Genomic DNA, 26,277 nt, shown 5'->3' with positions numbered 1-26,277 from the left:
CTTTTAATTTTACTCTTGAGGCATCCCGCACATTTCTTTCTCTTCAACTTCCCACCCTCACCATCGGTGTACACCCTCCTCATCGCCAACACACCTCACAAGACCACCCCTCGGTATGTACGCAATATTGTCTTATGTGCACTCAACGTCCTCTGGAGAAACACTAACGATACAATAACCTCTGTCACCCGTCACCATGGCCGCCCAGATCTCTTCGTTCGTTGCCATGTCACCTGAGCAGCAGCACCAACTCTTGATCGGCATTGTCGCGAGCGACACTGACGTTAAGGAGTCGCGTGCCGCCGGCACTCCAGTGATGAAGGCTGGAGATCTCACTGCCGCAGAGAAGATGGCCCTGGTTGACCTTGCTAGGATGGTCGTCACCATCTGGAAGAAGGCTCTGCCTTTCCAGGCTGAGGTGGCTGAATGCTACCAACTTTTGCTCCGCCGCGTCTTTGATTCATGGACATCCAAGGACAATACTGTTGGCTCTCCCACTCTCCCGCCTCGAAAGTTTCCCAGCACAGTGGCTCAAGTCGGCGTCCTGCTCACCGATCCTACCGACGAGGCTGACCTGGCCGCTCCAGCCTTTCTCGATGTGATGCTGCCGTCGGAGTTCGAGTCTGTGTATGGAGAAGGACCTTGGGATGAAGCCATTTGGGATGACACGCTCTGGGGTGGAGATGACTCGTGCCCGCCGACTTGGGCTTACCTCTGGCGAGACCAGTACGGCCATCCCCTCAAGCGAGAGTTTGTCGAGTTCGCCCACGGTGTTACCAAGAACAACGCTAAGGCTCGGGCCATCGCAGAGTACGACCGAAACGAGATGTTGCGAATTATCACCTACAACCTTGAGCTCATCGTCAACGCGGCCCGACGCCGCATCTGCAAGTGGGCCGTCGACGGTACCGAGGCGGCCCCGAGAGTTGATGAAGACGATCGCCTGGAACAGTCGGACATTGAGAGACTAGAGCTTGCCAAAGACTATCTTGAAGAGCACTTCCGGATGACTAACTACCTCACTGCCAACGCCCGCCGCCCCCTCCCATCTCCTTTTCCCAGTGATCAGCTCTTCCTCTGTCACAATATTGTCTCCCGGTGAGTGCGGTGCTCCGGTAAGTTGCAATATTAGATCTCCAGGTAGACACATACCTAGTTCCAGTTGCTAATGCGTCTTATAGCAGGAGATAGTGTGGATGTTGTCGCGACAGGATCTTCCCCGAAACAAAAGTGCTCATGCAACTCCGGTAAGTAGCATGGACTTTGACCTTGACCCAGCTCCTTACGATTCAATAGAGAGAGGTTTCCAGCATCGCGTGTAGAGTGAGGCTTTCCTCTTGGTGTGGACAGCGCTACAGTCCCCTTTGGTACGTTGCAGTATCATCTCTTGACACATTACTGCCTTGGACGAGTTGCTAATGAAATCTCTCATGACCAGGTGCTCCTCACGTTTTCTTTGCGATATGGAATGGATCAGCTAGATAGTTGGAGCAGCTGGGGTGAAGGGATAGATGAGCACAAATGGATGGCTTTCTGGGATTTGACTGTGGTGTGCTCTTGATACATGTGATTGTCCTGATCCAACTTCCCTTGCGTTTGATCAAGGCTTCACTTTAATCATTTGCGTAATGATTCCCGCCCGATTCTGGTAGACTGACGCTGCCTCCGCTATAGCCAAGCATGATCCAGGTCGAGTAACCACCTGGCTGGCCAAGCTGAACCGCCCAATTTGATTGCCGCAGCACTTCTCATGAAGGTGACCAAATCATGTTTAAGTTGTTTCATTTACTAACTCACGATAAATGGTTCAAGAGCTCACTAGCTCTCATAGCTATGTCCTGCTTTTATTATGTCTCCATGGAACGCTGCCCGCGTTGTTAGGCAAAACTGTTGGCCAGAGTCTTCGTGGGTGTGATTACGGCCATAGGCGCTGGCCTGCTGCCCATAGAACGTAAGGCCGACCTTAAGTTCCACCTCAGGTCGACCTAACGTAGGATGCAAGGCCGGCCCAAGGTGTATGAGTGGCTATGATTTGGCCTGCGTTTGACTACTACCAAACGATCCAAGACTCTCTTCGCCCCCTGATCTCACTGAATGTCTTGATGGATTTTCTCCTGGCGATACGTTTTAGATGTTAGTACCCTGAGGCATTCCTCTCGCCATAAGAAGTGTCACTGTTCCCCCTCATTGATCCTTAGTCTGTGCACCCTAAGGCCTTGCCTCCATCCACTTCCGCCAACTTCTGCTGAAAGAGAGCTCCTTCCTTAAGTTGTGGAAGGTGCAACTGGGTCTACTCCTTCCTCGTTATTCTTGTCCGTGACTGCCATTGATACCCCAACCGATGCCCCAACACATTTTCATCGACGACATGTTCCCATTCTTCCTTCTCGAAACTTTACATCTACAACCATTTCAACTATAACCTGAAGTCACTGGGCTTCAATCAACTTTCAGTCAATTGTAAGTAGTCACTGCAATCTGTGTTGGAACAAGACCGTTACTAACGATGCCTCAGCTCCTGCCATGTCTTCGCAGAGTTTCACCCGCCGGGCTGCCAGCCCCGAGTCCAGCCCCGAGCATGGCTACGCGAATGCTCCGGGCCCTCAACACGAGGAGAACGACGATGCCGTTTTTCTCTTCTTCGTTCCTCTCCGCCGCCGCCTGCACCCTCGCCGGCCTCAAACCGCTGGTCCGTTTTCTTCCGGCGGTACCTCCACCAACCCCATCGTTGTTGCCGACGATGAAGATACGCCCTCCACTGCAGAGGGTAGGGCCGACGACGGCTGTCGTCATCTCAGATGATGAGAATGAGAACAATGTTCCCTCGCCCGCCCCTACCGACAATGGCAATACCAGAGCGCGAGCTCATCCAACAACCGCTGCTGGCAATGCTGTGTCCTCCAGTATTGCCATCGAAGACTCCGACGATGAAGTCCCTTCCGTCCGCGCTTCCCGGGACAGCAACAAGCGGGAGAGACCCCCATCCCCTTCCAACAACTCAGCTACTCGCCGTCGCCACCAGTAAAATCTGAGTGTTCGTTTCCGCCTCGCCCTCGAGTCTCTCCTCTTCTTCTTTTTCTCGAAGTCGGCGACGACACTCCGACCGACCGATCGACCGACCAACTCTACCCCCGGCTGTTGAGAGACGATATCTCAACCCACTTTGAGTGTGGTGTGTGTGGATGAGTGACTCTCTTTTTCCTGCTTCTTATTGTTATTTTATTTTTTTCGGCAAGAGCCAGCCAAGTCTATTTCGGGTTTCCAGGTTGACAAGCGGCGCAAGCCTGCAGTTCTTGTTCGGGTCTTTGTTCTTCTTCGGCGAATCTGGTGTCCATACGAGAGTCTGGTTCTTATTCTCATCTTTTTTTTCTTCTGCTTATCCTACTACTGCAATGGGTACGGAGTTCTTGGTAGATGAAATGCGAAAGCCCATCAGCGGCGCGAGCCATCGAATCATTATAGGCCTTTTAAGGCCGTGATTTGATGCTGTTGAACCCTATGTTTGTATCATTTTAAAGCCGTACGGGCATCTACCTAGCAAGACGTGACTTAGTGCCCTAGTCAGTACCTGCAACAAGAAACCCAACAAGTAGAGTTAATCCTCAGACATCCCAATTAATATCAGTGATAAATGGAGGAGTCGAAAGCAAAAGTGTTATAATATTTATACAGAAGTTTAAAGCATATGTAATATACAGTACTCTAGCCGCCTCGTCCATCATCGACCGACTGCTTATCGCCGAGGAGGAAATCCATCGTTGGCATCGCCATACGACCCGCTCGCAACGTCATAAGGGTTCCAGATCGTACCACCACGACCCCTATCCTCACAATTGTTGCATCCATTGACAGTAATGTGGCATCCGTTGTTCAGATACGTACTTCCGCAGCCCTTGGCGCCGTTCAGGTTGTAGATGTTGAGCATCGAATCCTTGATCTGCTTGCCCGTCATACCACGGGAGAAGGCGTCGTCGTTGTCGCAGGTCCAGATGACTGTGCAGCCGTAGTTGATGCCAAAGAAATCCTCGATGGCTGGGCCGGCGATGGGGAAGATCATATTGGCGATATCTTTTCCAGTGTCATCGGGCCACACAGCAGAGGTGTATTGGTGGTAGACAATGTCGTCGACGTAACGAGAAGCAGCCAGCAGGCAAGTATCCTTGGAGATGGATCGGCAGATGGCAGATCCGTCATGATTGCCGTGATCCTGCGAAGCATCACTAGGTGCCGGAGCGACGTAGGGGTTTGTGGCGGGGCCGCTGTTGTTAGGGTCGGGGGAGCTGCAGCATTGATCAAAGATCTTGTTGTTCCCAGCATCGTAGAGGCAGCCGTCCTCGCCGAAGGTAACATCGCCATAGTTGGCGGGCCAGCGAGCCTGGAGCTGGCAAGTGGCAGTGGCGTGAAGGTGTATATCGTCGTTCGCGTCGAAGCCAGACAGGATCAGCACTGTGTTGTAGGGCTCATCAGGGCTAGAGGCAACGTCTATAAAGAAGTAATGTTAGAGCATGCTTCGGATCGAATGATTTAAAAAGTTGCGCCACTTACTGTAGGAACTCTCATAGACTCCAGAGATGGCACCTGCATCGGAAGCGCATCGAGGGCTGTTGTTGATGAGAATGCATCCCTTTTGAACGTGCTATTGGACTTGTCAGCTCCTTTCCGCACTCAAACTCCGAGACCGGAGTACTTACGACATTGGTTCCAGCAGGGTTAGGAGTTGGTGTCTCGAGAGGCTGACAGACGGGATTGTTTGATCCCTCAATCAGCACACACACCATGCCGTTGGTGGTAACCGTCTGCGCATTAGGCCTGTGCTGAGTACTTGTAGACTCTTCTTGCTCGGTCGTCGTAGTCTCTTCAGCGGCCTGACTGGAAGTGGTCGTAGTGGAAAAGGTAGTGGATGTAGCTTCCTGGCTGGTAGTTGTCTCGACAGCCTCTTCGGAGGTACTGGTTGTCTCGGCAGCTTCCTCACTTGTGGTTGTGGTAGCTGTAAGCTCCTCAGTGCTGGTCTGCTCCGCCGTAGAGGTGAGCTCCTCGCTGGTCGTCTCCGGTTGGTTCAAAGGGCATGAGCCATCTCGCCCCCAGAGATCCCTCTTGGCAAACTTCATGGGATCTCCACCAGCGCCAGCAAGATCCCTATTGGCGAGGAACGAATAATGACCTTCGGCGGCGTAAGGGCTCTTTGCAAAACCGTCGTAGTTCTTCAACAGCTTCTGGGTATCCTCATCATCAGGGTCAAGCTCCTTGATGTCCGACTCGATTTCGGCACTCCAATGCTGGACAAACTGCCAAGCCTCTGCCGTTCCGCGGTCAAGACGGTCAGCCATGAAGCTCTCGTATAGCTCGGCGAAGCTGAAATCACCACCAGAGATGGCAATCTTGTTGTCTCGCACGCGGTCGTCAATGCCTCGGAAGGTGTTGTACAGTCGCTGGTTGGTCCTCTCGAAGAGTGCCTTGACGGGTCCCTGGTTGAAGATGTCGACAGAGATACCAATCGTTTGCAGAGCTTCAATCTTGAGATCAGTCGAGCTCGCAAATTTGGCAATGAAGCCGGGCTGTTCAAGCTCGCCAATCTTGAAGAAGGCACCCTTCATGTTATTGAGCTCTCGCTGCATAGCAACAAACTCGGCATTGTTGGGTCCCGGGACTTGGTTCACGACCGTGGTCAAAATGCACTTCGGGAAGATAGCGTTGAACTCGTCACAAGTGAGCTTGGGGTTGCTGTTCCTTCCTCCCGGCAAGAGCTGCGTCTCAAAGAAATCGGTGAAAAATTTAAGCTCCCAGACGTGGTCGACGTTGAAGTTGGCAAGTCCCTTCTCCTGTGCCTTGGCTTCGGCCGTGTTGATCTGCTCCCAGCCAGGTCTCAGGTCCTCATCGCAGCGCACCTTGCGGTCATACCACCTCTGCACATCCCTATTATAGTTCCCATTAGTGCCAGCCTTGGGGTGCTGCTCAGCCTGGTCGAGGCCTTTGGCGTTTGGGTTGCTTGGGAACTTGGGTGTTTCGGCGGGCTTGCATTCTCCAAAGAATGGGCTTCGTGCCCTCTTGACAAGGACGGCGCGTTCCTCGAGGTAGACTCGGCCAGCGATGGACCGCTTCATCTCCTCCGGGTTGTCTGTTCCGTCGGCCTCATCAATCTCGTCGGGAAGCTCGAGTTTGTATGGGAGGGCGCTGCAGCTGCTGGTGCTGGAGGTTGTGGTAGCGGTCTCGGTTGATGACATGGCTGTTGACTCTTCTTGAGTGCTTGTCGGCTTGTCTTCAGAATCAGTTGTTTGGTCGTCATCATCGTCATCATCATCGTCGTCGTCGTCATCGTCGTTGTCGCCATCATCGTTGTCAAAGTCCTTGATATCGTCCAAGGCGTTTGACAAGAGCTCACCAGCAGCAACGGCGGCAAAGGCCGGTGCAAGCTCAGCAAAGACTCCAGTCGCCAAAGCCGGTGTGGCTACTACCGGAGCAATTGCTGAAAGCTGTGTCGAGTACCAGGCGAGCAGGGCAGCTAATCCAGCAATAGACTTTTCGACCTTGTGGGAGTCATCCTCGCTGAGGCTGTCCAGGTCAATTTGCTTGAGCTGAGCATCGATGTGAGAGAGATCCTCAAATTCATCCTGGGCTTGCTTCTGGAAAGCTTCGATCTCTTCAACAGAGGGAGATGGGTTGGCGGCGATGGCCGAAGCCGCATTAGCAATGTCGGAGAAGGAACTTGCCGCGTTGGTAGCAGCAGGGCCCACTCCAACAAAGGCGGCGGTGCCGGTGGGTTGGAATCCAGTAGGAAGACTGGCACTTGGGACAGTAATGACACCAGGGATGGTTACCTCTCCGCCGGGTCCGATAGAGATGTCGGTCGTGGGGACGGCGGTCTCAGTAGGTCCAGCCTCGGTCTCGGAAGAAACCTCTCCGCTAGTTGAACCAACCTGGCCAGCCGTGTTGGTAGTAGGAACAGACTCGGTCGTGCTGCTCTCAAAAGGGAGAGGGAAGTGAGAAGTGGTTGTCTCCGGCTCGGGAGTTGTGGTGGCTTCCGTCTCGGCTCGGGGAAACAGCCGGGGGATGCCGGCCTGAGCTCCGGAGAAGAGCAGAGCGGCCGCAGCCAACCCCAAAGAGGGCCGCATGTTTGTGAAAGGTAATGAGTGAATGAATAATAATAAAGAAGGACTGTTTGGGGAAAAGAATGACAAAAACAAACAAGAGAAAGAGTGTTGGGTCAAGGTTGGCAGGCTGAAACCTGACTTGGCGATGCCATGATTGAGAAGTCTTATATCTTACATGCAGACACCCTCTCGTATCAGCCATCCAGTGATTGAAGGCGGACATCTCGGCGGGCGGCACTTACAACTCCGCCGTCGCCGCGCCACGAGTTACATTGTGAACCGCCCGCGGCTTTGGAATCAACAGATTAGTCCCCCCAACTGCCGCGACCAAGGTCGAGAAACCATGTCGGGACCTGGGTCTCCCGCTGATCAAAATCCCAAAGTCCCAATTTTAAATACAAGGAACCCTTTGTGTTGCAATCTTCAGGTCGTCTCAGCAAATCACAACCACATAACCCATGGATGAACAATGTTTCTTGGTCAGCCCTAGACTGCCACACTCCACACGCTGAGTGGTCAACTTGGTCTCAGCTCTTGTTCAGGAGTCAAGCCTGAGCTGACAAGACAAATCGACTCCCGCACCATGGCGGCCGCTAGTCTGATCAGCCCTACCAATAAGCCATTCCCGTCCCCATCATCGGAGATTTTGAACCAGTCGCAACAGGACATGGTGTTTAATGTCATGCACGCCAAATGATGACGCCGTCCCTTCAATTTCCATTGTTTATAGCCGCCAGGTGCCTCATGCAAGCCGTTGAACTCTCAATCCAATGCACTCACCTTGATCAACTCCAACTTCACTTCCCAGTATGGGGTTCTCATTCGTCTATTGTGTTGTTTGTGGCTGTCCCTTTGACATCCCCCCTCACGACGATGTCTTTGATGAAGAACACAACTGGGCATCCGACAACCCTCTCGAAGATGAAACAAAGCAGGTAAGCATATTGCTTTTGCCAGACAAATCTCTTGTATTTGTCTTCCTGCCTTTTTGGGAGTGTTACAAGGATCGGCCGCTGTCGATGCAACTCCAACGCGCCCCCAGTTTTGGGGATCAAGGAGAAGCCCAAGCTTCGGCACCTATTTTCTCACTTGCTCGAGTTTTGAACTCACCCCTTTGTTCTTTCAGATTATTAATCGTTACGATATCAACCACTAACATTACTATTTTGGCAGTGGCTATGTAAAATCCGGCTTCTCGGCGCTACTTCAAGTTTGGAGAAATTCACCACTCCTCCTTTTCGCATGTATGCAATATCCATGACCTGGAAAGACTAGAGCTTCCTTTACTCAATCAGTACACAAGTTTCATGATCCTCGTAAGACGCTGACATCTCAAACTCACAGGCCGAGAAACCTATCCACAACTCCAGGGCTCTTTGTTTCCGATTTTGCCGACTGGGCATTCACGGAAGGTCTGTACTTCCGACTCGTAGGAGGTTCATACCGCGTCCTATCCTCTGCTGAGGATACCAGCGATATCCTTTTCCCGCTTCATGACTACTGCCTGACCATAATTCAACATGTCCTCACATGGCGTGCTCGACTCTCCCCTGAGAGTGGTTCACCTCCAAATTTGACGAGCGTGTACAAGACTCTCTGTGCCCAGTTTGTTGTCAATGGGCAAGGAAAGGCGAGAATCGCCAAAGAGAGAGCTTTTCATGGTTCAACCGACTATATGGAGTATGGTCTAGAGTTTGGCCATGGCTACTATGGCGCTCGCAAGTTCTGGGCCTCTGAAGGGTGGGAGACCACAAAGGCAAACGAGGTTCGTCCCTTTGGATTTTGATTATATTAATGCCTACGCACTATGTTACCGACTCATGCTGACAAGCCCGTCTCTTGGCAGTGGTACTGCAACGATCCGATAAACGTTCAAAGTCTTCCGGATTTTGTCTCGGCTCTATTTGCTGAGGAGCCCTCCGAGAGCGGACATCTGGAATTTGTCGAGCCAAACGTTAGCCTTGAGATTCCAAGCCTGAAGGCAACGCTGTGTCCAAGTCTCGAGTGTTTGCCGAGAGAGATACTAGACCTTGTTGTTTCTTTTCTTCCTACGGCATCTACTTTACGCCTTCGAATATGTTCCAAGACTCTGATGTCGCGCATTGTACTCGATCAGCAGTTCTGGCGAAAGCAGCTGCTTGGTGGCTGTGTAGCCCCTCACATCTGGGACCTCGGTGATGTCGACAGATGTTCAAATACCCCAGTTGTTCTAACTCACGAAACTCTCGGCCGTCATAACTGGAGGGGACTGGTCCGCAAGTTGACACGGAGGGATCAGATTATCAAGGGGGATGACTCCATGCCATCTCCGCCATGGGGACTGCGAAACCGATGCAGGATCTGGTCCCTTGCTACTCATCTCGTTACATCTTCGGAGAGCTAGATATGCTGAAATTACATTCCTTTCTTTGACGTCAGACAGAGTACTTTTTGGTATTTTCCAAAATTGGTGTCTTCGTTAGAACAACCAATCGCGCAGACGCCGACTATGGATTTGAATCCAGAGAGCGTAATACAATACTACCAAAACATACCCTTTCACCTCTCTCATTTTCCAGAGTACAACACACATCTGACAAGCGACTCAAAAAAGGAAACAGGTCCGATACTTTGTGTCTCCATCGGACGAGGCCCATGATCATCTCCCGCAGGAACATCCCGATGTCCCGCCCGATTCCCGATTCCCTTCGGCTCTCGGCTGCGGACCAAGAAAACAGATCGTCGATTACTTGGTCCTCGTTTCAAACTGTGGGTAAACCCCAACCATTAAGCTTATGAATTGCCTGTCATCTGGCGGGTCAATTATCATGCGACAGGCATTGTCTCAACAGAACATTGAAGTTTGCTGCGCCTTGCTGACAGCCAAGGACGAGACGCAGATATCACACGGTTCACACCGAAAAATCGCATTAAATCCCGCAGAAAACGTCACTGAAGCACCATGAGCAACATGAGATACACCATATCCGGAACCTGAGCCCACAAGGTCTCAATTCCTTCGGCAACTCGTGACTTGTCAGCCGGCAAGGCTGTGCAGCAAAGTTGGATTCAGCTCGAGGTTATGACGTATGTAGTTTGTTTAAGAGTGGGCATTGAAGGGACGTTTGTATCCCTGCTTCTACGCATGTACGGACGGGGTATTGATCTGCTATCGCGAAGGATGCCGGATCCGGCTTGGTCCTCCCATCCATGCTTGCTAGACTTCAACCAGTAGGAGAATTCTATCGTTTCCTTGCGCGACACTTCTTACCTTAGCTACCCGATAACCTTATTGAGCATCGGGCATGAGTCCATCATCCCTAAAACGACACTTGTTTACTCATCTATAAGTCAATCCAGAGTCAGTCTCTTATCTGAGGTCGATGCTGTCTAAACTCTGCTGCCTGTGCACAGACCTTAATAGAGGAGCCTAAGCAACCCAAACACCATGTCCTATTGGCCCTGTTTCAGTCCAAGCATTGTAATACCCCAGCTTCTGATCCATCGCATCGCATTCACCCCCACAGTCCATCTCTTTCCTTTTCAACTCAAAACTTGACCAAGGCTCAGCCCCAAGAGGTGACAGCTGAATCCTTTGAAGCATTGGCATATCCTCCGAGGCATTGATCAGCCCAGTGAAGCGTCATTGCTGACATTGATCGTCGTGGTTCACTGGAACTTCGAAACGTGCAGTTGTTTCTTGTCTTGTTATTGGTCGGAAGTATCCACTGCTACTCAATTCCTAGATCCTTCAGCTTTATTTGCGATGATTAGAGGAGTATCCAGAAATTCTTGATATGCTACTACTACGTGAATCAAGGCAACGAGATGCCAAGACAAAAAAGAGAATTCAATTATAAAAGGATCAACGACTGCTCGCCATTTGACAAGACAAACACAGACAACAGCATCATTCACTACACCCCTCTACGAACAATCAAGACAATATGAAGTTTCTATCTCTCACGTCCATCTTGGCTTTGGCCACTGGTGTCGCCGCAACCGAGTATATTTGCGAGACCACCGATGGAAGCCCCTACCTCCACCACGTCAACCAGTTGATCGACGGTCTTAAAGAGAAAAAGTTCGAAGGAGCTTGTCTCGACTACAGCCTCGGATCCAGCGACTGCGGTCCAACTATCAGAGATTACTCTGGCGAAGACGGCGGAGCAGCCTGGCAGCTCTGCAAGGGCGACCACCCTGACGATTACCAGCCACTCCGAGTAAGATCACCTTAACAGTGGCAGTTAGAGTTGATTTTTAACTTCCTTTTAGTGTTATTTTGACCCTGGTGGTGTTCCCTGCGTTGCCTGCGGCCCTTCCATCACCATGGGCGCCGTCGCCGGTCACTTTGAGAACCTCAGAGATCAGTGCCAGGGCCCAGACTCCAATGGTGACGTTCGAGTGGGAGGTATCGTCAAGCTTTCCAACGGCGATGATAGTACCGGCGGTGGCGAGATCCGACTCTACTCGATGCCTGGTTAAATAGAGGTACGGATAAAGAAGTAGGGTTGAATAGTGGCCAGAAGTTGAGGTGGTTGCTGGCATTCCATTCAACACAGACCTAGCAAGGATTCACTCTGTACATATCCCTCTAGAGACTGCAATTTCACATTGATCTGATCTGACAGTTGAACCATGATAACTGTACACTCTTTGTGAACGATAACGACAGTCCATGTGTTGTCAATGATCCCGCTATTTATTAGCATCCTTTGATTATTGTTAACTGAAAGCCATGCCAAGTTAGGATGAAGATATGAAAAATATCATCTAATCTTTATGAAAACCTTGGGAAAACATCTGAGTATGCTTTTCTCTTACTTTGAAGGTACTATTCTAATTTGGCGACCCCAAGTGCCATGGCCTTCTCGACAGGCCTCAAGGACGATGCAAGCTGTCGTCTTGCGCCAAGATTACCATTACATTGATTCTACAAGCAATATCCCAGCTGCCATCAGAGGAAAGGTACCTCCAGCACTCCTGGTACACAGGCGGCTTCCTCTGTGAGACGTGAAAGAGTGCACGTGACCACTCCCACGTGATTTCCACCTCACGATGCATCGCGACTGCCACTTGCCTGCTTCTCCATCATCACCACAATAAACTACTCTCTTTACCCTTAAGCCTTCTTTCCGCACCGCTTTGTTCAAAGATGAACCAGGATTTCTGTCCAGCCGTGACCCCAGAGGGCATCAGGCAATGGTTCTGGTCGTAAAAGGCACAAAGCATGTCATGCGGATGGCATGTCGTAGGCAAGTTTCGCTTCGTTTTCATCCTTACTTCTTCAACTGACCTAATTCCCTTAGTCGTCTTGCCCACCAACATCCTCCAAGAAGGCAGAACCTTTCGCACCCTTGCCAAGCAGACGGACGATCTCCTCGGCATGAGAATCACGCCCTCTGCCAACCTCCAACTGCAACTCTCTGGCTCTGTTTTTGACAACTTCGTGCGGTCCTTCTGGTCCTCGGTCGCGAAAGAGACCGGCGCACTGAGACAACTCCTGCTCAAGCAGAGCGACATGGACGAGTACTTTGGAGGCCCCCGTTTGCGAGATAATGTGGAGGCGATACTGTCTGCCGTATCCCCTGAAGTCCGAGAGGTCCCCAACGATGGCAAACTTTCCCTCCAAGATCTCCTAGATCTCCCTCATGTCTACCCGCACATGACCCTGCCTGGGCCATGCATCTACCTTCGCATATGCACCCATCTTGAAGGACAGTCGGCTGACTCTCACGGCGATGCGACTGATGGGGGTATAAACCATGGAGTCGCGTTCTACGTTGGCAAAGCCAAAGACATTTGGCGGCGGGCAAGGCAACATGAGACTAACACAGAGAATCGCAACGTCGCCGGTCTTCACTACTCAACTGCCCGAAAGTCATCGCGAGAGCACCGACACATGATCCCTCTCCTTATTTTCCAGCAGGCGACTGTTCCCGAGGCTGTCATGAACATGGCAGAGCAGACGATGGTTGTAGCTTTTCGGTGCTACCAAGGATGGCTGTTCCGTCCCGTTCAAGCTGACAATGCGGTGCCAACCTACGCCATCCAGCAGCATCGGGCTCAGTTCATGAGGTCAGTTTCGAGACCTATGCGATCTGCAGTAAATTGGCCAGCGTTGACCCCCCTCGGCTGCAATACGAGCAGCCCATTGTTCGAGTTTCGGAGACGAGCCCAAGTCCAATGCATCCCTATGGTGCCAGGGGATCGAGTGTATACCAGGACCTTCACGACGTATCGACTTCGGCGAACCATCTTCTGGCAATCTCTGAGCACTGGGATGTGATGCCGTTGCTGCCATTGCAGCTGCTCCTTCCTGAAACTTCCTAATTCGACGGTATCGCATTCACATTCGGGAAGAACTTTGCTGCACAAGGCCCAAAGCCAACAGATGCGAAGAGGGGATATCTCGTATTCGAGATCATGGACGACAAGAAGCCACACCCTCGTGCTTGGATCGGTGTGCCATCTGTTGGCTCCTACGAGAACTTTGACCAGGCATCAAGTCTTGCTGTTCGCTTCGAGTGGTACGATGAAGGGAGAAGAACGTGGTGCACGGTTCCTCTTCAGCGAGTTTCGCTCCTACGAAAACCCAGGGTGAAATACGTCCGAGAGGGCGCCATTGACAAGATTCTGTCCGGCTGGCGGCTCGCCATGACCTTGATCCAGGCATTGGAAGGGATCGTCTACCAGGAGCCTCTCAATGGATTTGCCAAGGAGGTTATCATCGGACAAGTTGATCTCCTTCAGACTGATCACTTGAATCAGAGATATCGATGGGTGAGCCGGCCGAAGAAGGCCCTTCCCGCTCCAGCTCTCGCCATCTGGGAAGAAAACTACAACCTCATGCACCAGCTCTTCGATACACCCCTCACGCATGTTGGGACTTCTGAACCACTCCAGCTATCCTCCGATGTCGTGAACCGCGCAATGGGTGACCTCAGAGGAGGGAAGATGGAGTTCAAATGCGACACGTGCAATTATATGGCAGCGTATATTATCTGCACCCGCGACGAATCCCGGACGGATTGCTGGGTTTGCAAGTGCTGCTCTCTCCTGAATCGACCCTGCTCATTCACAGCTTGGAGCGACTCGGCGAGACTTTGGAGCACCGAACCGCCGACATTTGACAGGCTACCACTTTCAACCGCCCAACAGGTCCTCACCGGTACATGGCGTTCCATCACACCATGACACAAGAGCAGCTTTGTCAAGTCCGCGTCGCTCCTGTCCCGCTCGCTGAGAAGCTCGGTTTAGATGAAGAAGACATGGAGGAGGAAGAAGCCATGGTGACTCCCGTGGTCGATGATGGTGAAACGGAAGAGTGAGCCTGAACGTGGTTGGAAAGGGGAGAACCTTCGAGGGCGGTTGTTGTGAGGCAATGGCAGCAACGACGTTAAGTTCATACTTTTTCTCAAGCCGACCTGACTATTGTCAGTAAATCTTTATGAATATCCTAAGATGATTTTATTGAAAAATAATCAAACAATAGGAGAAAATGATCCAAAGGAAAGGGGGATTCCTTATGGAGTCTCTTCTAATCCCTTATTGAACCGTTACCCTAACGTACGCGGTTTTATGTGAGCCAAACTAAACGTCAACCCATTGACAGGCAACTCAAGGGCCCAAAGATGCAAGTATTGTTGAAAATATGCGAGCAAGACCGCCTAGAACTCTTCCTTTTTCACTCATCAGAACACCACATGTCTTTTCGTCGACAACACCACGCTATGCAAAGGGACTCTACCAGGTCCCACAACTCCTAAATACACTTTCTCTTTCATGAAACCATCTCAAGGCTTGCCAGGCCAGATCTCGTGAGCAACATCGTTGACAAGCTTCAACTTGGCAAACATCTTCTCCTCGGTCATACCCTCGGCGCCAACGGCAACACTGGCGAAGCCACACTGAGGGCTGACGCCGACCTGCTCGAGAGCTTCCTCGAGGCTGCGGCCTTGGCCCTTGGCGATAATCTTGGCTGCATCTAGCACGCGCTGCTTGATGACCTGCGCGTCCTCAAGCTCGGGATCCTTGGTGGTGACAACTCCAAGAACAACGTTCTTGTGCTTGGGCAGGAAGCGAAGGGGCTCGAATCCGCCTGAGCGGGGGTTGTCGTACTCAAGGAAGAAGGTGTCATAGTTGAGGGTGGTGAAGAACTTTTCAGCAATCTTCTCATAGGAACCCTCACTGAAATGCATAGACTTGGAAAAGTTGCCTGTAGTTGTAAGTATAAAGACCGATCAATCGCTGAGAGAACTCACCTCTGCAGATGTGAAGTCCAACATGCAGACCCTCAGGGCGGTCAGCAATGCAGTCATTGTGAGCCTTCAGGTAAAGATCAAACAGCTTGTCAGGATCGACACCCTCATCCTTGAGAGCAGCAAGCATGTCGTCGGAGCAAAAGTAGGCGAGAGTGGGGTCGTCAATCTGAATGTTGCGAACACCCTCAGCGTACAGCGCCTTGAGCTCTTGACGGTAGGCCTTTGTCAAATCGGCAAAGAAGTCCTCATCGTTTGAGTAAGCCTCAGGGGTGTAGCACTTGCCCGATGCCAGTCGAAGGTGGAAGTAGCAGGGTGGCGGCATGGTGAACTTGCACTCGCCCCATTGCTCCTTGGGCACGCACTCCCGCAGCATCTTCCAGTTCTCGAGATAAGGGCTCTCCTTGTACTCAATCTTGCCCTCGCATAGAGCGGCCATGGGGTACTGCTTGCCAGCCTTCTTAAGGGCAGCAATTGGGGGCGCAGAGATGCGCGCGAGCTCCCATGGCACAGGGCTCACCTCCCGGAAGCCGCCGAGCTTCTCAAAGAAGCCCGAGAAGTAGTACTTGCGATCAAACTCGCCAGAAGTGATGGCTCGGACTCCATGCTCCTGCTGCTTCTTGACAATGTCGGCAATAGCAGCCTTCTGAGCCGCGACCAGTTGCTCGGGGGAAGCCTCGCCGGCATCGGCTTGCGCCTGGGTCCAGGAGAGAGCCTCCGGCCGGATATAGGAGCCGATGTGATCGGCGTGATAAGGAAGCTTTGTACCGGCCATTGTGAACTGTGCAATTGAACAATCTTTGAACAGAGAAAGGAATGAGAGAATCGGAGAAATTTACAAACAACCTTTCAACCGAGGTCGAACCTTACTTCCATTTCCTTATAAAGGCCCATGACGCGAACCCTTTACCCCGTTCTTGATGACATGGGTTTTTCCCCAGGAGCTAGAAAGTGGCCAAGCCCAGGCGTGACCCAATCATGGTAGTGCCGCGAGACGTTGGTCTCCATTCTTTTGCGTCGTAACCCCTCCCTCTCCGCAAAGCTTCGGCTGTCAAACACGGCTGTTGAGGTCCAGGGTTAGGGTTGGATAGGTCGGTTACGGTGATGGGATTGGTGTTAGAGGTAGGTGATGGGTTTAAGTGATGCAGCGATTGGTTGCGACAATGCCTTCAATTGAGTTTGAGGTGCAAAGCCAGTCATTACGACATGTGCAAGCTTTTTACGGGCGGGGCGGGAAAAGCAGTGTCGGCCGTCGGCTCATCGCTAATCGTGGTCGCGAGATGTGCCATCACTAAAGAACAGAATATCTCAGTTAGTTAGTCACTGAATGAAAGGGTACTGGCGCTGACATACTCACCTTCTGACAAGGCTATCGCCCGGATGTCGCATTGCGGATGTCGCTGGGCCAAATGATGCATCTTCATGCGGGTCAATTAGACACTACAGGCCGCATCAAGTCCCTGCCCAAGGGCTGACCAGACATTGAGGATAGTCATGATCCTGGAATTGACGGCCTGGCGACTATAGACACTGCAATCTCGGTCGACACATTCACGAGGGAAGGTCTTCTGATCTCTGCTGTTGAAGGGAAAAAGAAACGAGGATCAGGCAATCTCAATGCATCATCGAGGGGGATGTTGGTGGTATGCGTGCATCAAAGTGCAATGCCTGCATGAGATTGCATTGTCACTGTTGATGTTGACCGACCTTGTTATTATCAATAACAAAACAGGGACAACACTTATTCCTGCACATTCACAGTCAAGGGAGGGACAGCATCCCAGCAACCAGGGGCAAAGACTCCTGTCTCACCTGAGTAAGGCATTGCGTGGCTTCCAGACTTGCATATGTTCCTGCATTTCAGTCGCCACGGAACTCGGCATCAGCGAGGAATCACGCCAGATCCCTCAAGTGGCAGATTGGGTTGGCTTCCACTGCGGTGCTGATACGCAGGCGTTCCAACGCAAGGGATTGAGTGCGGGGATATCGACAGCCAACAATGCACTCTCTCCCTTGACATGGCTTGGCACAAGTCAGATCGAGCCCATCTTTCTTTTGCTTTTTACCCGTTGGAAGCCAACCAGATCAGGCCTAAGCTGCCATGCAGGCGATTCATTACAAGCCTGTCAGATCGAAAAAAGCCTCCCTCTTCAAAACCTCCAGCTTGGCAAATCGGGTTTCGGCCTTTGAAGCGATGCCTGCCACCAGGTTAGACGAACCTCGTTCAACCCACAAAAGGAGAAGGTGGAAATAGCAGTGGCCTCCGGGGCGTTTCTTGTGTTGACATTTAGTGCTGTGGAACGTGGTGGAACAGGCATGGTGCCTGGCATTCCAGCCCTTTGCATGTTGTTTTTCAGGATGCGCCAAGTCTATCAGCTGCTTTTCCAAGCTGACCATCCGTTGGTTGTGGATTGCTTCAGGGGCGCAACGTTGCCACGCGATTATGAGGCTCCGATGCATGATCGACAGGGACGAGGAGAGTCAGGGTGTCATCTTGAGCCTTAGCATGCCTGTTGTGACACAGCCGCGACATCGGGATCATTTCAGTCGCACATTACATGTTTCTTGCAATACGCCGGCGCTCGAGGCTGAGAATGAAGGGACTGGCTTGGACTGTGTTGAAAGGGCTACACAAAAGAATGGTTTCAAGATGACCTCTATCAATGGGCTAGAGCTGACAGTGCTACATGATGTCACAGGGACAGAGGATGGCTGCATTAGAGTTACAAGCTTACTCAATATTCGAGCATCACGGCGCCGTTATCTCACCTCGTGCATGCAGCACGCATGGCATGGCCCTTGCATGATGCAGCGAGTTGATCTGGTGGCTACAATAGGCTTTGTTAACGTTGTGCAAATGGGTTTGCTTATTCAGTGGAAATTAGCTATGTGAGGAGTCATGAGAGCCAATTACATCGTGTTCTGGTGATGGTATGAAGCCGTATTGTTTGACTCTGAGCGTTGGTCCTCTAAGCGAAGGCTCAACTTGCATCTTAAAATAGATCCATGAACCTGGTGACTATGGAGGAGATCTAGACTGGGAAGAACATCCAATAGAAGCTCGAAGAAGAACTGTGTAAGCTGTAATTCCTTTTGGCTGACTTGCATGACAGTAAACAATTGGTTCAAGTGTGGAGGATCCAGATCGCCTCGAGCTGGACTCTCCCTGCGTATGCTTGGCTTTGGACTATTGATGCAGGCTCTATCAGCCACAACAAAAAGACCTCGAACAAAAGGTCCCTCGGGTTCATTCGAAAACTTTAGCATCAGCATAGAAGCGATTATTCTGTAGCACAAAACTGCTATCGTAGAGTGGTGTCGGCCGGTACCGAGCGGTGAAGAAACTACCCTAGAGGATCCGGACCAACTCCGAGAGGACCCACTTTTTCAACTGAATGCCCCCACCCGGCGCCGGGCGGCTCGGCGGCGACCGCAAAAAATGTCGGACCGCTCTTTGTTGACCACGACCTGTCTCAAAACCTCAGCCCCAGAAATTCTGCAGCCTCTCCCTTGAGTGAAACAGGCTTTCCCTTCTCGCAATCTCCCGTCTACGAAACCACCCCTCGATACCTCTCTCCCCGGAGACGGCTCTGTCTCAGCCTGCACGGATTGGACGGGGCAGATCGGAGATCGCCAGAGGCTGGGCCACCACACGGATGGAGGACCTTTTCCCCGGATGGATGTCGCTTGGAAGAAATTCTTGCTTTCAGCTGAAGGACGAACTCCATCTAGGGAGAAGTGATGATCATCATATCCCTCAATTCTAAAGCTCGTTTCTGCGGCTGAAAACGCCCAGTGCCGGGTCAACATGATCTGACGAGCAACGGTTGGGGAATGGTCGCCGGATGCATTCGTGGAAGCCTCAAAGTCTAGCTATTCTTGGTGGATAATGACGTGCATTTCTCGGGAACAGATCAAAACGCTTGTCACATATCAGTGAATTACCTACGACCAGGGAACCTTCTTTTCTGGGGAGCTACAGATAGAGCTAAAGCTAAAGCTACAGCTAGAGCTAGAGCTAGGGCTGCTAGAGCTGTCACGAAACCGTGCCGTTGGACGCTTTCAGGAATGTCCTTAGCGGCGCATGCGGAGAGACTGATCTTGGCGTTGAAGCTGAAGCCGATCTACCGAACGCCGACAAGCGAAGTGTCGACAGTGATGGATTTAGCCATACGGGAAATCTCGTGCGGCCCGGATCTGTTGGAGACAACCAAAGTCGGTGTAGTCCAGCCGCAAAGGCTCCGAACCCTTTGTTGAGGGATGACCGAGGAAGCCGGAGAGCCATGTTTCAGCGGCCGCCTTGTGGCTCCGCCGACGGTGTCTGGCGGGTAGCCTTGGTCAACACCTCTAATCGACAACAAGACCGCATCTGGAATTTTGGGTAATCTTAGGATGCGAGAAGTGAGAAAGAGGGTGTACTGCAAGCTTTGAACGGCGGGGAATTCTTCGCGAAACCAAGGCACAGCAGATTTTCTCCCTCGAAAGGCCCCATGTGAGACAACTCAGGGGCAGATTGGACTACTCGCAGGAGGGCTTACATTCTTGTCTCTTGGGAGGGAACGCCATGTCTCAACCGTCACTGCAGGTTGGCCCTCTTGCCCGTGTGTGCCTTGGTGGATGCATTCGTCAAGACTCTGGAACCATGGGGTCGTACTTGGTAGTCAAAGGGGGGAGAACAAGTGAGGAGATACGGGCCAAAGTGTGAGTCGAAATCTCTATAAAGAGAGGCCTCGAGTCCGTCCCAACCTCAACTTTCCTTCCCTCATCATCAAGCATCAATCGGCCTCGATTCCCTTCGCTCCTCCTCCGAGAGCTCCCTTCCCAGTCGTTACTTCGTCTAGTCATTCGCTACAGAACAGAGATCCCAACCATCCAAGATGCGTTACACTGAGCTTCTTGCCCTCGCCATGGGCAACCTGGCATACGCCCAGTTCTCCACCACTCAGTTCACCAACTCGTCTACCATCGCCACCAGCACTGAGCCGGCGACTGACTCTGCCACCTCGGCCAGCAGCTCCAGCACCAGCACCAGCGAGCCCAGCAACCCCGGCTCTGTTGGTAACTTCAACTTCTATGGCTGCGTCGCTTCCGATGACGGTTTCCCTACCTTCGTCCTGGCTGCCGACACTGAGGACAACACTCTCGAGTCTTGCGCCGCTGCTTGTGAGGGTTCCAACTTCTTTGGTACCTACGACAAGTGAGTTCACTCTCCCCTCTACTACATATCCTTACTAACCCCCCTCCAGCACTTGCTACTGTGGTGTCGTCCTCAGCACTGCTACCAGTGACATTGTGAGCCCCGACTCTTGCGACATCCCCTGCCCTGGTGATGAGAGCCAGGCTTGCGGTGGCATCCGGTCTTCCTCTCGCCTCCGCCGCCGCCAGAGCGTCGACATCTCTGTTCTCCTCAGCATCTACATCTCGGTCGACTTCAACCCCGATGGCACCACTGACACCGTTACCAACACTGTCACTGCCGTCGAGACCGAGACCCTGCCGCCTGTTACCACCACCGCCACTGTCACCACGGTTGTTGATGGCACCACCACTGTCACCACCGCCACCACAGTCATCGCTGTTGTTCCCACCGATGTCGTGATCATTTGCTACGGCAACTACTGTGCTCCTCAGGTTCACTGCCCTACTTGCACCAAGTGGCAGATTGTCTGTGAGGATGGACACTGTGCCCCCCGCGAGTGCCACGATGACTCTTGGGACAAGCTTGTCATCTGCGAGTCTGGCCTCTGCCACTACGCCGACTGGAAGGAAGAGGAGTGCAACCAGCGCATCGTCTGCTACGGATCTGACTGCACCTGGGATCAGACCCCTCACAAGGACTACCAGAAGAAGTTCATCCGCTACGAGGATGACTGGTGCTTCCATGAGGAGTGTACCGACGACTGCTGGACTTACAATGTCTGCACTGAGAACTGCCACGTCGTGCCTCCTCCCAAGCCTACTCCTATCACCCCTCCCAAGCCTTGCGTCCCTGGTGACAAGGTCATCCTTCCCCCTCCTGTCAAGGTCACTCCTCCTTGCAAGGGTGATCACTGCCAGCCTCCCGTGGTTATCCAGCCTCCTGTTGACTGCACTGGCGATAAGTGTGTCCCCGTCAAGCCTGAGCCCAAGCCTGAGCCCAAGCCTTCGAAGCCTGTTTCTCCCCCGGTTTCTCCCCCGGTTTCTCCCCCCAAGCCTTCAACTCCTGTTACCCCTGAGAACCCATCGAAGCCTGAGGTTCCTACCACTCCTGAGAACCCGTCGAGCCCTTCGAAGCCAGAGACTCCTACGACTCCTTCGAACCCCACTACTCCTGAGAACCCTGAGGTCCCTGTTGTGACCGCTGGCGCTTCTGCCATGCTCCCTGCCTCCGGCCTGGCCTTTGCCATCGCTGGTATCGCTTTCCTCCTTTAAAGGATCAGTGATTTAGCATAGCATCATCACACACCCTCTCTCCCTTTCGAGCACGCACAAGCACGCATAACGTTAACGTTCTGGTTTATTCTTACACCTTTCGGAAGTGGTTGGTCGTCAGGATGTCGACAACGATGGATTGGCCTGGTCAACTTGCGATGGTGGTATCTTTTGGCGGTTAGGAAGTAGTATCGGCTTTAATATGGCTTATGACATTTTCAATACTTGTCTCTGTGCTAGCAACTGTGAAACTGCCTGACAAACTCCCACAACCATCAGTAGACTGCAATAGACGCTCATGGCCTAGACCTTGCAGTGAGCCACCAATTTGTGAACATGCGAAGAAAACACCCCTTACTGACAGAGTTTGGCTGACAGCAATCATTCGAGTCTCAAAGAGTATGCAGGGAGCCAGTGTTCCTTGCATGTGCTGGCTGGCGATTGGCCCAATCTGCATCTAACGTGAGACAAAACCTCCCTGCCTTGCACATGCGTCTCTTCGAAAGAACGTGTCACTCTCTTTGCAAACTGACAATCGGTTCAATTCTTCATTGGAAGTCTGTACCAAACGATCTAACCAGCGATAGAAGACTCATCATCAAGGGTGGGGCGCTTCGTGGACTTTGCTCAGCCATTGAACGCGACGGTCACTCATGTTTAGACTGTGGTTCAGTCAGCGACCGATTCTCTTTCAACTTCCGGCTTGAAGATACAGACAGATTCATGCGTTTCCAATTGTCGCGTTGTGCCGGAATAAGCAAGCAGGAATCTGAGGGCTCCAGAGCTTTGTCTGTATCCTTTTACAGTTTGCTATGTGATCTCCTCTCCCCATCGTTGCAGTCTCTTTCAATGGGTTTGCCATTCTGCACCAGATTGCGATGATAAATGTAAAATGATGGACAGCATTACTGAATGCCTTCAAGTAGATAGATGAATGGCCCAACGAGGTCCTGTCATGACGCTCACAACGGAGACGGAGTAGATTGGGCGAGATGATGAGAGAGCTCAGGCCACCCGTTCATTCCCGTAGTGTTGCCATTGCCCGTTTGGTACACCTCGCCTCCACTGATTGGCTGGACAAAACAAGCGGCCGGCGCTCAGATAACGGCGTCTCGTGGAGTAAAAGGATTATTTGTTAAAATTTAAGTAAATTTCTTGATTATCTTGCATAATATTTTATAATATTAAGTAGAAACTTAGTACTAAATTTTATATTTCTTTTATAGATACTTAGCATAAGCTTCTCATAAAGTAAGCAGGAGTGTTTGTTGAAGCTTGTATGCGTTGCTCCTAATGCCACCTGTCGTGCGAGCGACATTCTATTCCACCGGCGTAAGGTAACTACCTTGAATCCCATCCGTATGGACATAATGATAGATTTAATGAAACTCCGGTAAAGACGCATTCTCGCGGCTGGTATCCTACATGGATGAAAGAACGCCTACTCGTCCAGCGTGCGCATGAAGTTCCGAACACGGGTGCCAAAAATCCCGGCACTGCATTTGAGACTGTCAGGCTTGCCGTCCACAAGACCTTGCTGTGTTGGGGGACATGGGATCTCTCGATCCAAGACGCGAACTTTATCCTGCCAGTGAAATATTTGAGCGTCGATGGTTAAGAGAGGTGGCCCTTTGGTTGACTTGATCTGCGGAGGCAGGCTGATGACGGTCGTGTTGCCCAAGCTTTCATACTCCGTGATGATCTTGCCGGTCCCCGGCCCGGAGGCGAGTTGCAGCAGACATGATGACGAGTGCCTTTCGCAGAACTGGTGAACCTTCCTTCCCCTCTCGGCATCCATTCTTGCTCGGTCGAAACATCTTGCCCGGTTCATGTTGTCGGCATGAGGCTCAGCGACACCATGCATTGGATTGATGCAATAGCTAAAGTCGCATCGGTGCGAGGTCTCCCTCGTGCACGTGAGTGTGTGTTGGAAGTCGGTAAGATCGTACTTTTGCGTTGCGTGCATGGTCTTCTTTGGGATGCGGGTGTCGGGCGCCGGAAATTCAGGCATGTTGACCACCCACTTTATGTATGTCGCGACTGCTCCGTGATGGCCCTGAAACACGTCGACGGATTTCAGACACTCGGTTAGGCTTGCGTCTGGGAAAGCTTGGAAGATCCCAGTATAGCATCTGGATTCGCCGTGATTCAAGGCGATCCAGTGTGAGTAGTCGCCCATCTGAAAGATATGGACCTGGTGACCATTTCCTCATGCCAGGTATCTATGCATATAGATAGAACCTTGCTGGGTCTGTATCATACACGGCCTTGAGCTTTCGCAGCCAGTTTGCCGCCCCCTCCATAGAGGGGCCATTGGGGGGCACATGGGCGATTCCAGAAGATGAGGAAGGGGCTGGGAGGGACGATGAAGATGACGATACAGGGTGGGAGGAGGAGGAGGAGGCGCCATAACTAGATACAGGAACAATCATTTGCCTCTTCGAGGATGAAGCAGCGGCTGGGCTGTGGGCTGTGGGCTCTCGCCCGTTTCAGGATGCCGGCTGAGGGCAGCTCTTCTTCATCGTTGTCGTCTTTCACAGCAATGGGACGGGACGGGACGGGATGGGCTGAGCTTGCGCTCGCTCCTTTCCCTTGCGGGTGGGAAATGTCGGGCAACCATCATCGTCCATGACTGGACCAGAGGAAAAGTCGGGGGGGGACGAGGTTGGGTTCGCGCCCGCTCTTTGCCCTTTCGCGTAGGTGGGGAAGGGAAATCATTGTCGCCTTCACTATCAGAAATGAGGCTGATGACCTCGAGGGTTCGGGAGGTCGAGACAGAAGAATTGATCACGGGCTTTCGTTCTCGTGCCATGGTGGGAGCGGGAGCGCTGGTGGTGGCGACATCGTGGTTGCATAGGCCTCCGCACGAGCATTTCCCAGGGGCAGCCCGGTGTCGAGGAGAGAGAGTTGATGCCGACAAAGATGATGTCGCCACCTTTATCAGGACTGAGTTTCCCCTCGGTCTTGACATGTAGACTACGTTCGAGGGCAAGCTCGCGCGTGATATCTGATTCCGCCTTGGGAACTGGCTCGGTCTTGGTTGTGCGGTTGGAGTTCATTGTGTAGGCTTCTACATGGTTGGGCGTAGCTTTCTCTGAGCGGATGGAACACTTACCTTGACGATGTGGTCGTTTGACTTGTATTCGTACTGACAGTTGGAGGGTCTGCGCTGATGATGGTTGCGTCTTGGATGATGTTGGATTGGGATGAACGAGGCAGAAATGGAGGAATGAGATCCCGAAGACATTCTATTTCTTCCTATAGTCCTCCTTCCTCTCTCCATCTGGTGGCAGGCATAGCAGAGTCAAGAGTCTGGTCGTGAATGAGCGAGTAAGCGGGTACAATGGATAGATCATAGGTTCACATGGCAACATACCACAGAATCGCTCAGGGATTAAGAGCGTAGCAGGCATTGGTGCCATGACAAAGGAATTCCTCCTGGCTATGTGAAATGTCAGTAGATTGATCAGAGCTAAGTTCTGGGCGTAGTATTGCAACATACCGGAGTGAATGGAGAAATGGGCAGGGAGGTGCCTCAGAAAGACAGATCATTTCGTCGGTCGAGGAGCATACGAGATAGCTCCTCGAGACCACGGCGTTCCTGCTCGATGTAGTCGGATGCAAGGACGAGGGACTTGATATCATCAGGTCCCAGAAGGTCATCCCGGTGGATGATCATCTCACGCTGGCTGCCCGCGGCGGCCCACCGGACAATGCGACGCCGGGCCGCGTTCACAACAACCTTCTTGTTCCAGTTGATGATGCGGTCGGCCTCGTTCGCACCATAGTATCCTCGTCATGTTGTTCTGGAATTCGACATATCGGGGGTTAATAAACTGGCAGTTTGCGTCGCGCCATAGCAGTCCCCATTGCTCGGTCTCGAGACTCAGTGTCACTCCGAGAAACACCGGCGCTCCGGCCACACGGGTCTCCGATGTTGGGAGATGGGGGCCTGGCTGTCCCCCGGCACCTGACTCTGGGTGGTTCTCCTTCAGGACACCCACCTGAATGTTGGCGTCATCAAACTTGCGGTCGGGGAATTTCCCAAGGGAGGGAACGCCACGGTTGGAACTCCAGCGCTTGAAGATCTCTCTCATGAATTGGTCCCAGAGGTCGAATAGGTCGGCTTCTTCGTCGTCCGCCGGGTCGCGCATGGACCGGTATCTCAAGGAACACTGGACGGCACCTGACTGCCCAGGCCCAATCTGCTTTTACTTACGCCTTCAACCTGGCCTGCTTCCTCCTTTACCGCCCCCCGCCCATTATATGTCAATACGAACAATGCTTAGAAACCGTTGTAGCCAGATCGCACATTGGTTCTCATAAGCCGAACCGTCCTTTTTGTTGGGGTGCCCTTCCTCCTCTGCTTCGCAGCCTCGCCGGAACCACTTGGGCACCCAACGCCATGGTCTCGAGGAACTTTTTCGCATGCTCCTCGACCGACGCAATGATCTCTCCTTCTGAGGCGTCAACACACGGGTCGACAAAAGAACGAGACTTTTTAGAAGATGCTCCCCTAAGGTTAACGATGGTGAAAT

The 26,277-nt window shown here is 52.1% G+C and overlaps 9 protein-coding genes across 9 annotated transcripts; 6 read left to right on the top strand and 3 right to left on the bottom strand.

Annotated features, from left to right (window-relative positions):
* Window positions 1-196: 196 nt before the first annotated feature.
* NECHADRAFT_77447 (uncharacterized protein) lies at window positions 197-1,327 on the top strand (the record flags this gene model as incomplete). Its single annotated transcript, XM_003052885.1, has 3 exons — window positions 197-1,098; window positions 1,212-1,247; window positions 1,297-1,327. 3 exons carry the CDS (start codon window positions 197-199, stop codon window positions 1,325-1,327), a joined length of 969 nt encoding a protein of 322 aa, XP_003052931.1.
* Window positions 1,328-2,523: 1,196 nt separating this feature from the next.
* On the top strand, window positions 2,524-3,025 carry NECHADRAFT_77446 (uncharacterized protein; the record flags this gene model as incomplete). Its single annotated transcript, XM_003052884.1, has 2 exons — window positions 2,524-2,767; window positions 2,799-3,025. The coding sequence occupies 2 exons, from the start codon at window positions 2,524-2,526 to the stop codon at window positions 3,023-3,025; spliced, it is 471 nt and encodes a 156-aa protein (XP_003052930.1).
* A 708-nt stretch (window positions 3,026-3,733) lies between these two features.
* On the bottom strand, window positions 3,734-7,109 carry NECHADRAFT_77445 (uncharacterized protein; the record flags this gene model as incomplete). Its single annotated transcript, XM_003052413.1, has 3 exons — window positions 3,734-4,482; window positions 4,546-4,636; window positions 4,692-7,109. The coding sequence occupies 3 exons, from the start codon at window positions 7,107-7,109 to the stop codon at window positions 3,734-3,736; spliced, it is 3,258 nt and encodes a 1,085-aa protein (XP_003052459.1).
* Window positions 7,110-7,897: 788 nt separating this feature from the next.
* Window positions 7,898-9,471, top strand: NECHADRAFT_77444 (uncharacterized protein; the record flags this gene model as incomplete). Its single annotated transcript, XM_003052883.1, has 4 exons — window positions 7,898-8,023; window positions 8,262-8,332; window positions 8,433-8,853; window positions 8,920-9,471. 4 exons carry the CDS (start codon window positions 7,898-7,900, stop codon window positions 9,469-9,471), a joined length of 1,170 nt encoding a protein of 389 aa, XP_003052929.1.
* A 1,433-nt stretch (window positions 9,472-10,904) lies between these two features.
* Window positions 10,905-11,725, top strand: NECHADRAFT_99507 (uncharacterized protein). The gene is made up of 2 exons (XM_003052882.1): window positions 10,905-11,290; window positions 11,343-11,725. Exons 1-2 carry the CDS (start codon window positions 11,015-11,017, stop codon window positions 11,550-11,552), a joined length of 486 nt encoding a protein of 161 aa, XP_003052928.1. The 5' UTR covers window positions 10,905-11,014; the 3' UTR covers window positions 11,553-11,725.
* A 572-nt stretch (window positions 11,726-12,297) lies between these two features.
* NECHADRAFT_77442 (uncharacterized protein) lies at window positions 12,298-14,398 on the top strand (the record flags this gene model as incomplete). Its single annotated transcript, XM_003052881.1, has 4 exons — window positions 12,298-13,145; window positions 13,175-13,352; window positions 13,455-14,105; window positions 14,204-14,398. The coding sequence occupies 4 exons, from the start codon at window positions 12,298-12,300 to the stop codon at window positions 14,396-14,398; spliced, it is 1,872 nt and encodes a 623-aa protein (XP_003052927.1).
* Window positions 14,399-14,517: 119 nt separating this feature from the next.
* Window positions 14,518-16,103, bottom strand: NECHADRAFT_58801 (uncharacterized protein; the record flags this gene model as incomplete). Its single annotated transcript, XM_003052412.1, has 2 exons — window positions 14,518-15,285; window positions 15,332-16,103. 2 exons carry the CDS (start codon window positions 16,101-16,103, stop codon window positions 14,864-14,866), a joined length of 1,194 nt encoding a protein of 397 aa, XP_003052458.1. The 3' UTR covers window positions 14,518-14,863.
* A 4,003-nt stretch (window positions 16,104-20,106) lies between these two features.
* Window positions 20,107-22,046, top strand: NECHADRAFT_99505 (uncharacterized protein). The gene is made up of 2 exons (XM_003052880.1): window positions 20,107-20,525; window positions 20,575-22,046. The coding sequence occupies exons 1-2, from the start codon at window positions 20,206-20,208 to the stop codon at window positions 21,737-21,739; spliced, it is 1,485 nt and encodes a 494-aa protein (XP_003052926.1). The 5' UTR covers window positions 20,107-20,205; the 3' UTR covers window positions 21,740-22,046.
* Window positions 22,047-23,180: 1,134 nt separating this feature from the next.
* NECHADRAFT_77439 (uncharacterized protein) lies at window positions 23,181-25,893 on the bottom strand (the record flags this gene model as incomplete). Its single annotated transcript, XM_003052411.1, has 7 exons — window positions 23,181-23,933; window positions 24,002-24,151; window positions 24,607-24,809; window positions 24,855-24,908; window positions 25,116-25,181; window positions 25,313-25,511; window positions 25,558-25,893. The coding sequence occupies 7 exons, from the start codon at window positions 25,891-25,893 to the stop codon at window positions 23,181-23,183; spliced, it is 1,761 nt and encodes a 586-aa protein (XP_003052457.1).
* Between the last annotated feature and the right edge of the window lie 384 nt (window positions 25,894-26,277).

This window comes from Fusarium vanettenii (assembly GCF_000151355.1).
Source record: "Fusarium vanettenii 77-13-4 chromosome 3 genomic scaffold NECHAsca_2_chr3_3_0, whole genome shotgun sequence".
Lineage (NCBI taxonomy): Eukaryota > Fungi > Ascomycota > Sordariomycetes > Hypocreales > Nectriaceae > Fusarium > Fusarium vanettenii.
Note: the sequence above shows the minus strand (reverse complement) of the source record. Positions and strands in the feature narration are given on the sequence as shown.

What these genes read in the sequence shown, in the direction of transcription:
- NECHADRAFT_99507 (XM_003052882.1), top strand. Translation starts at nt 11,015, where the DNA reads ATGAAGTTTCTATCTCTCACGTCCATCTTGGCTTTGGCCACTGGTGTC. An exon ending in ACGATTACCAGCCACTCCGA is followed by an intron (nt 11,291 to 11,342) that starts GTAAGATCACCT and finishes ACTTCCTTTTAG; the next exon opens with TGTTATTTTGACCCTGGTGG.
- NECHADRAFT_99505 (XM_003052880.1), top strand. Translation starts at nt 20,206, where the DNA reads ATGCGTTACACTGAGCTTCTTGCCCTCGCCATGGGCAACCTGGCATAC. An exon ending in TTCTTTGGTACCTACGACAA is followed by an intron (nt 20,526 to 20,574) that starts GTGAGTTCACTC and finishes ACCCCCCTCCAG; the next exon opens with CACTTGCTACTGTGGTGTCG.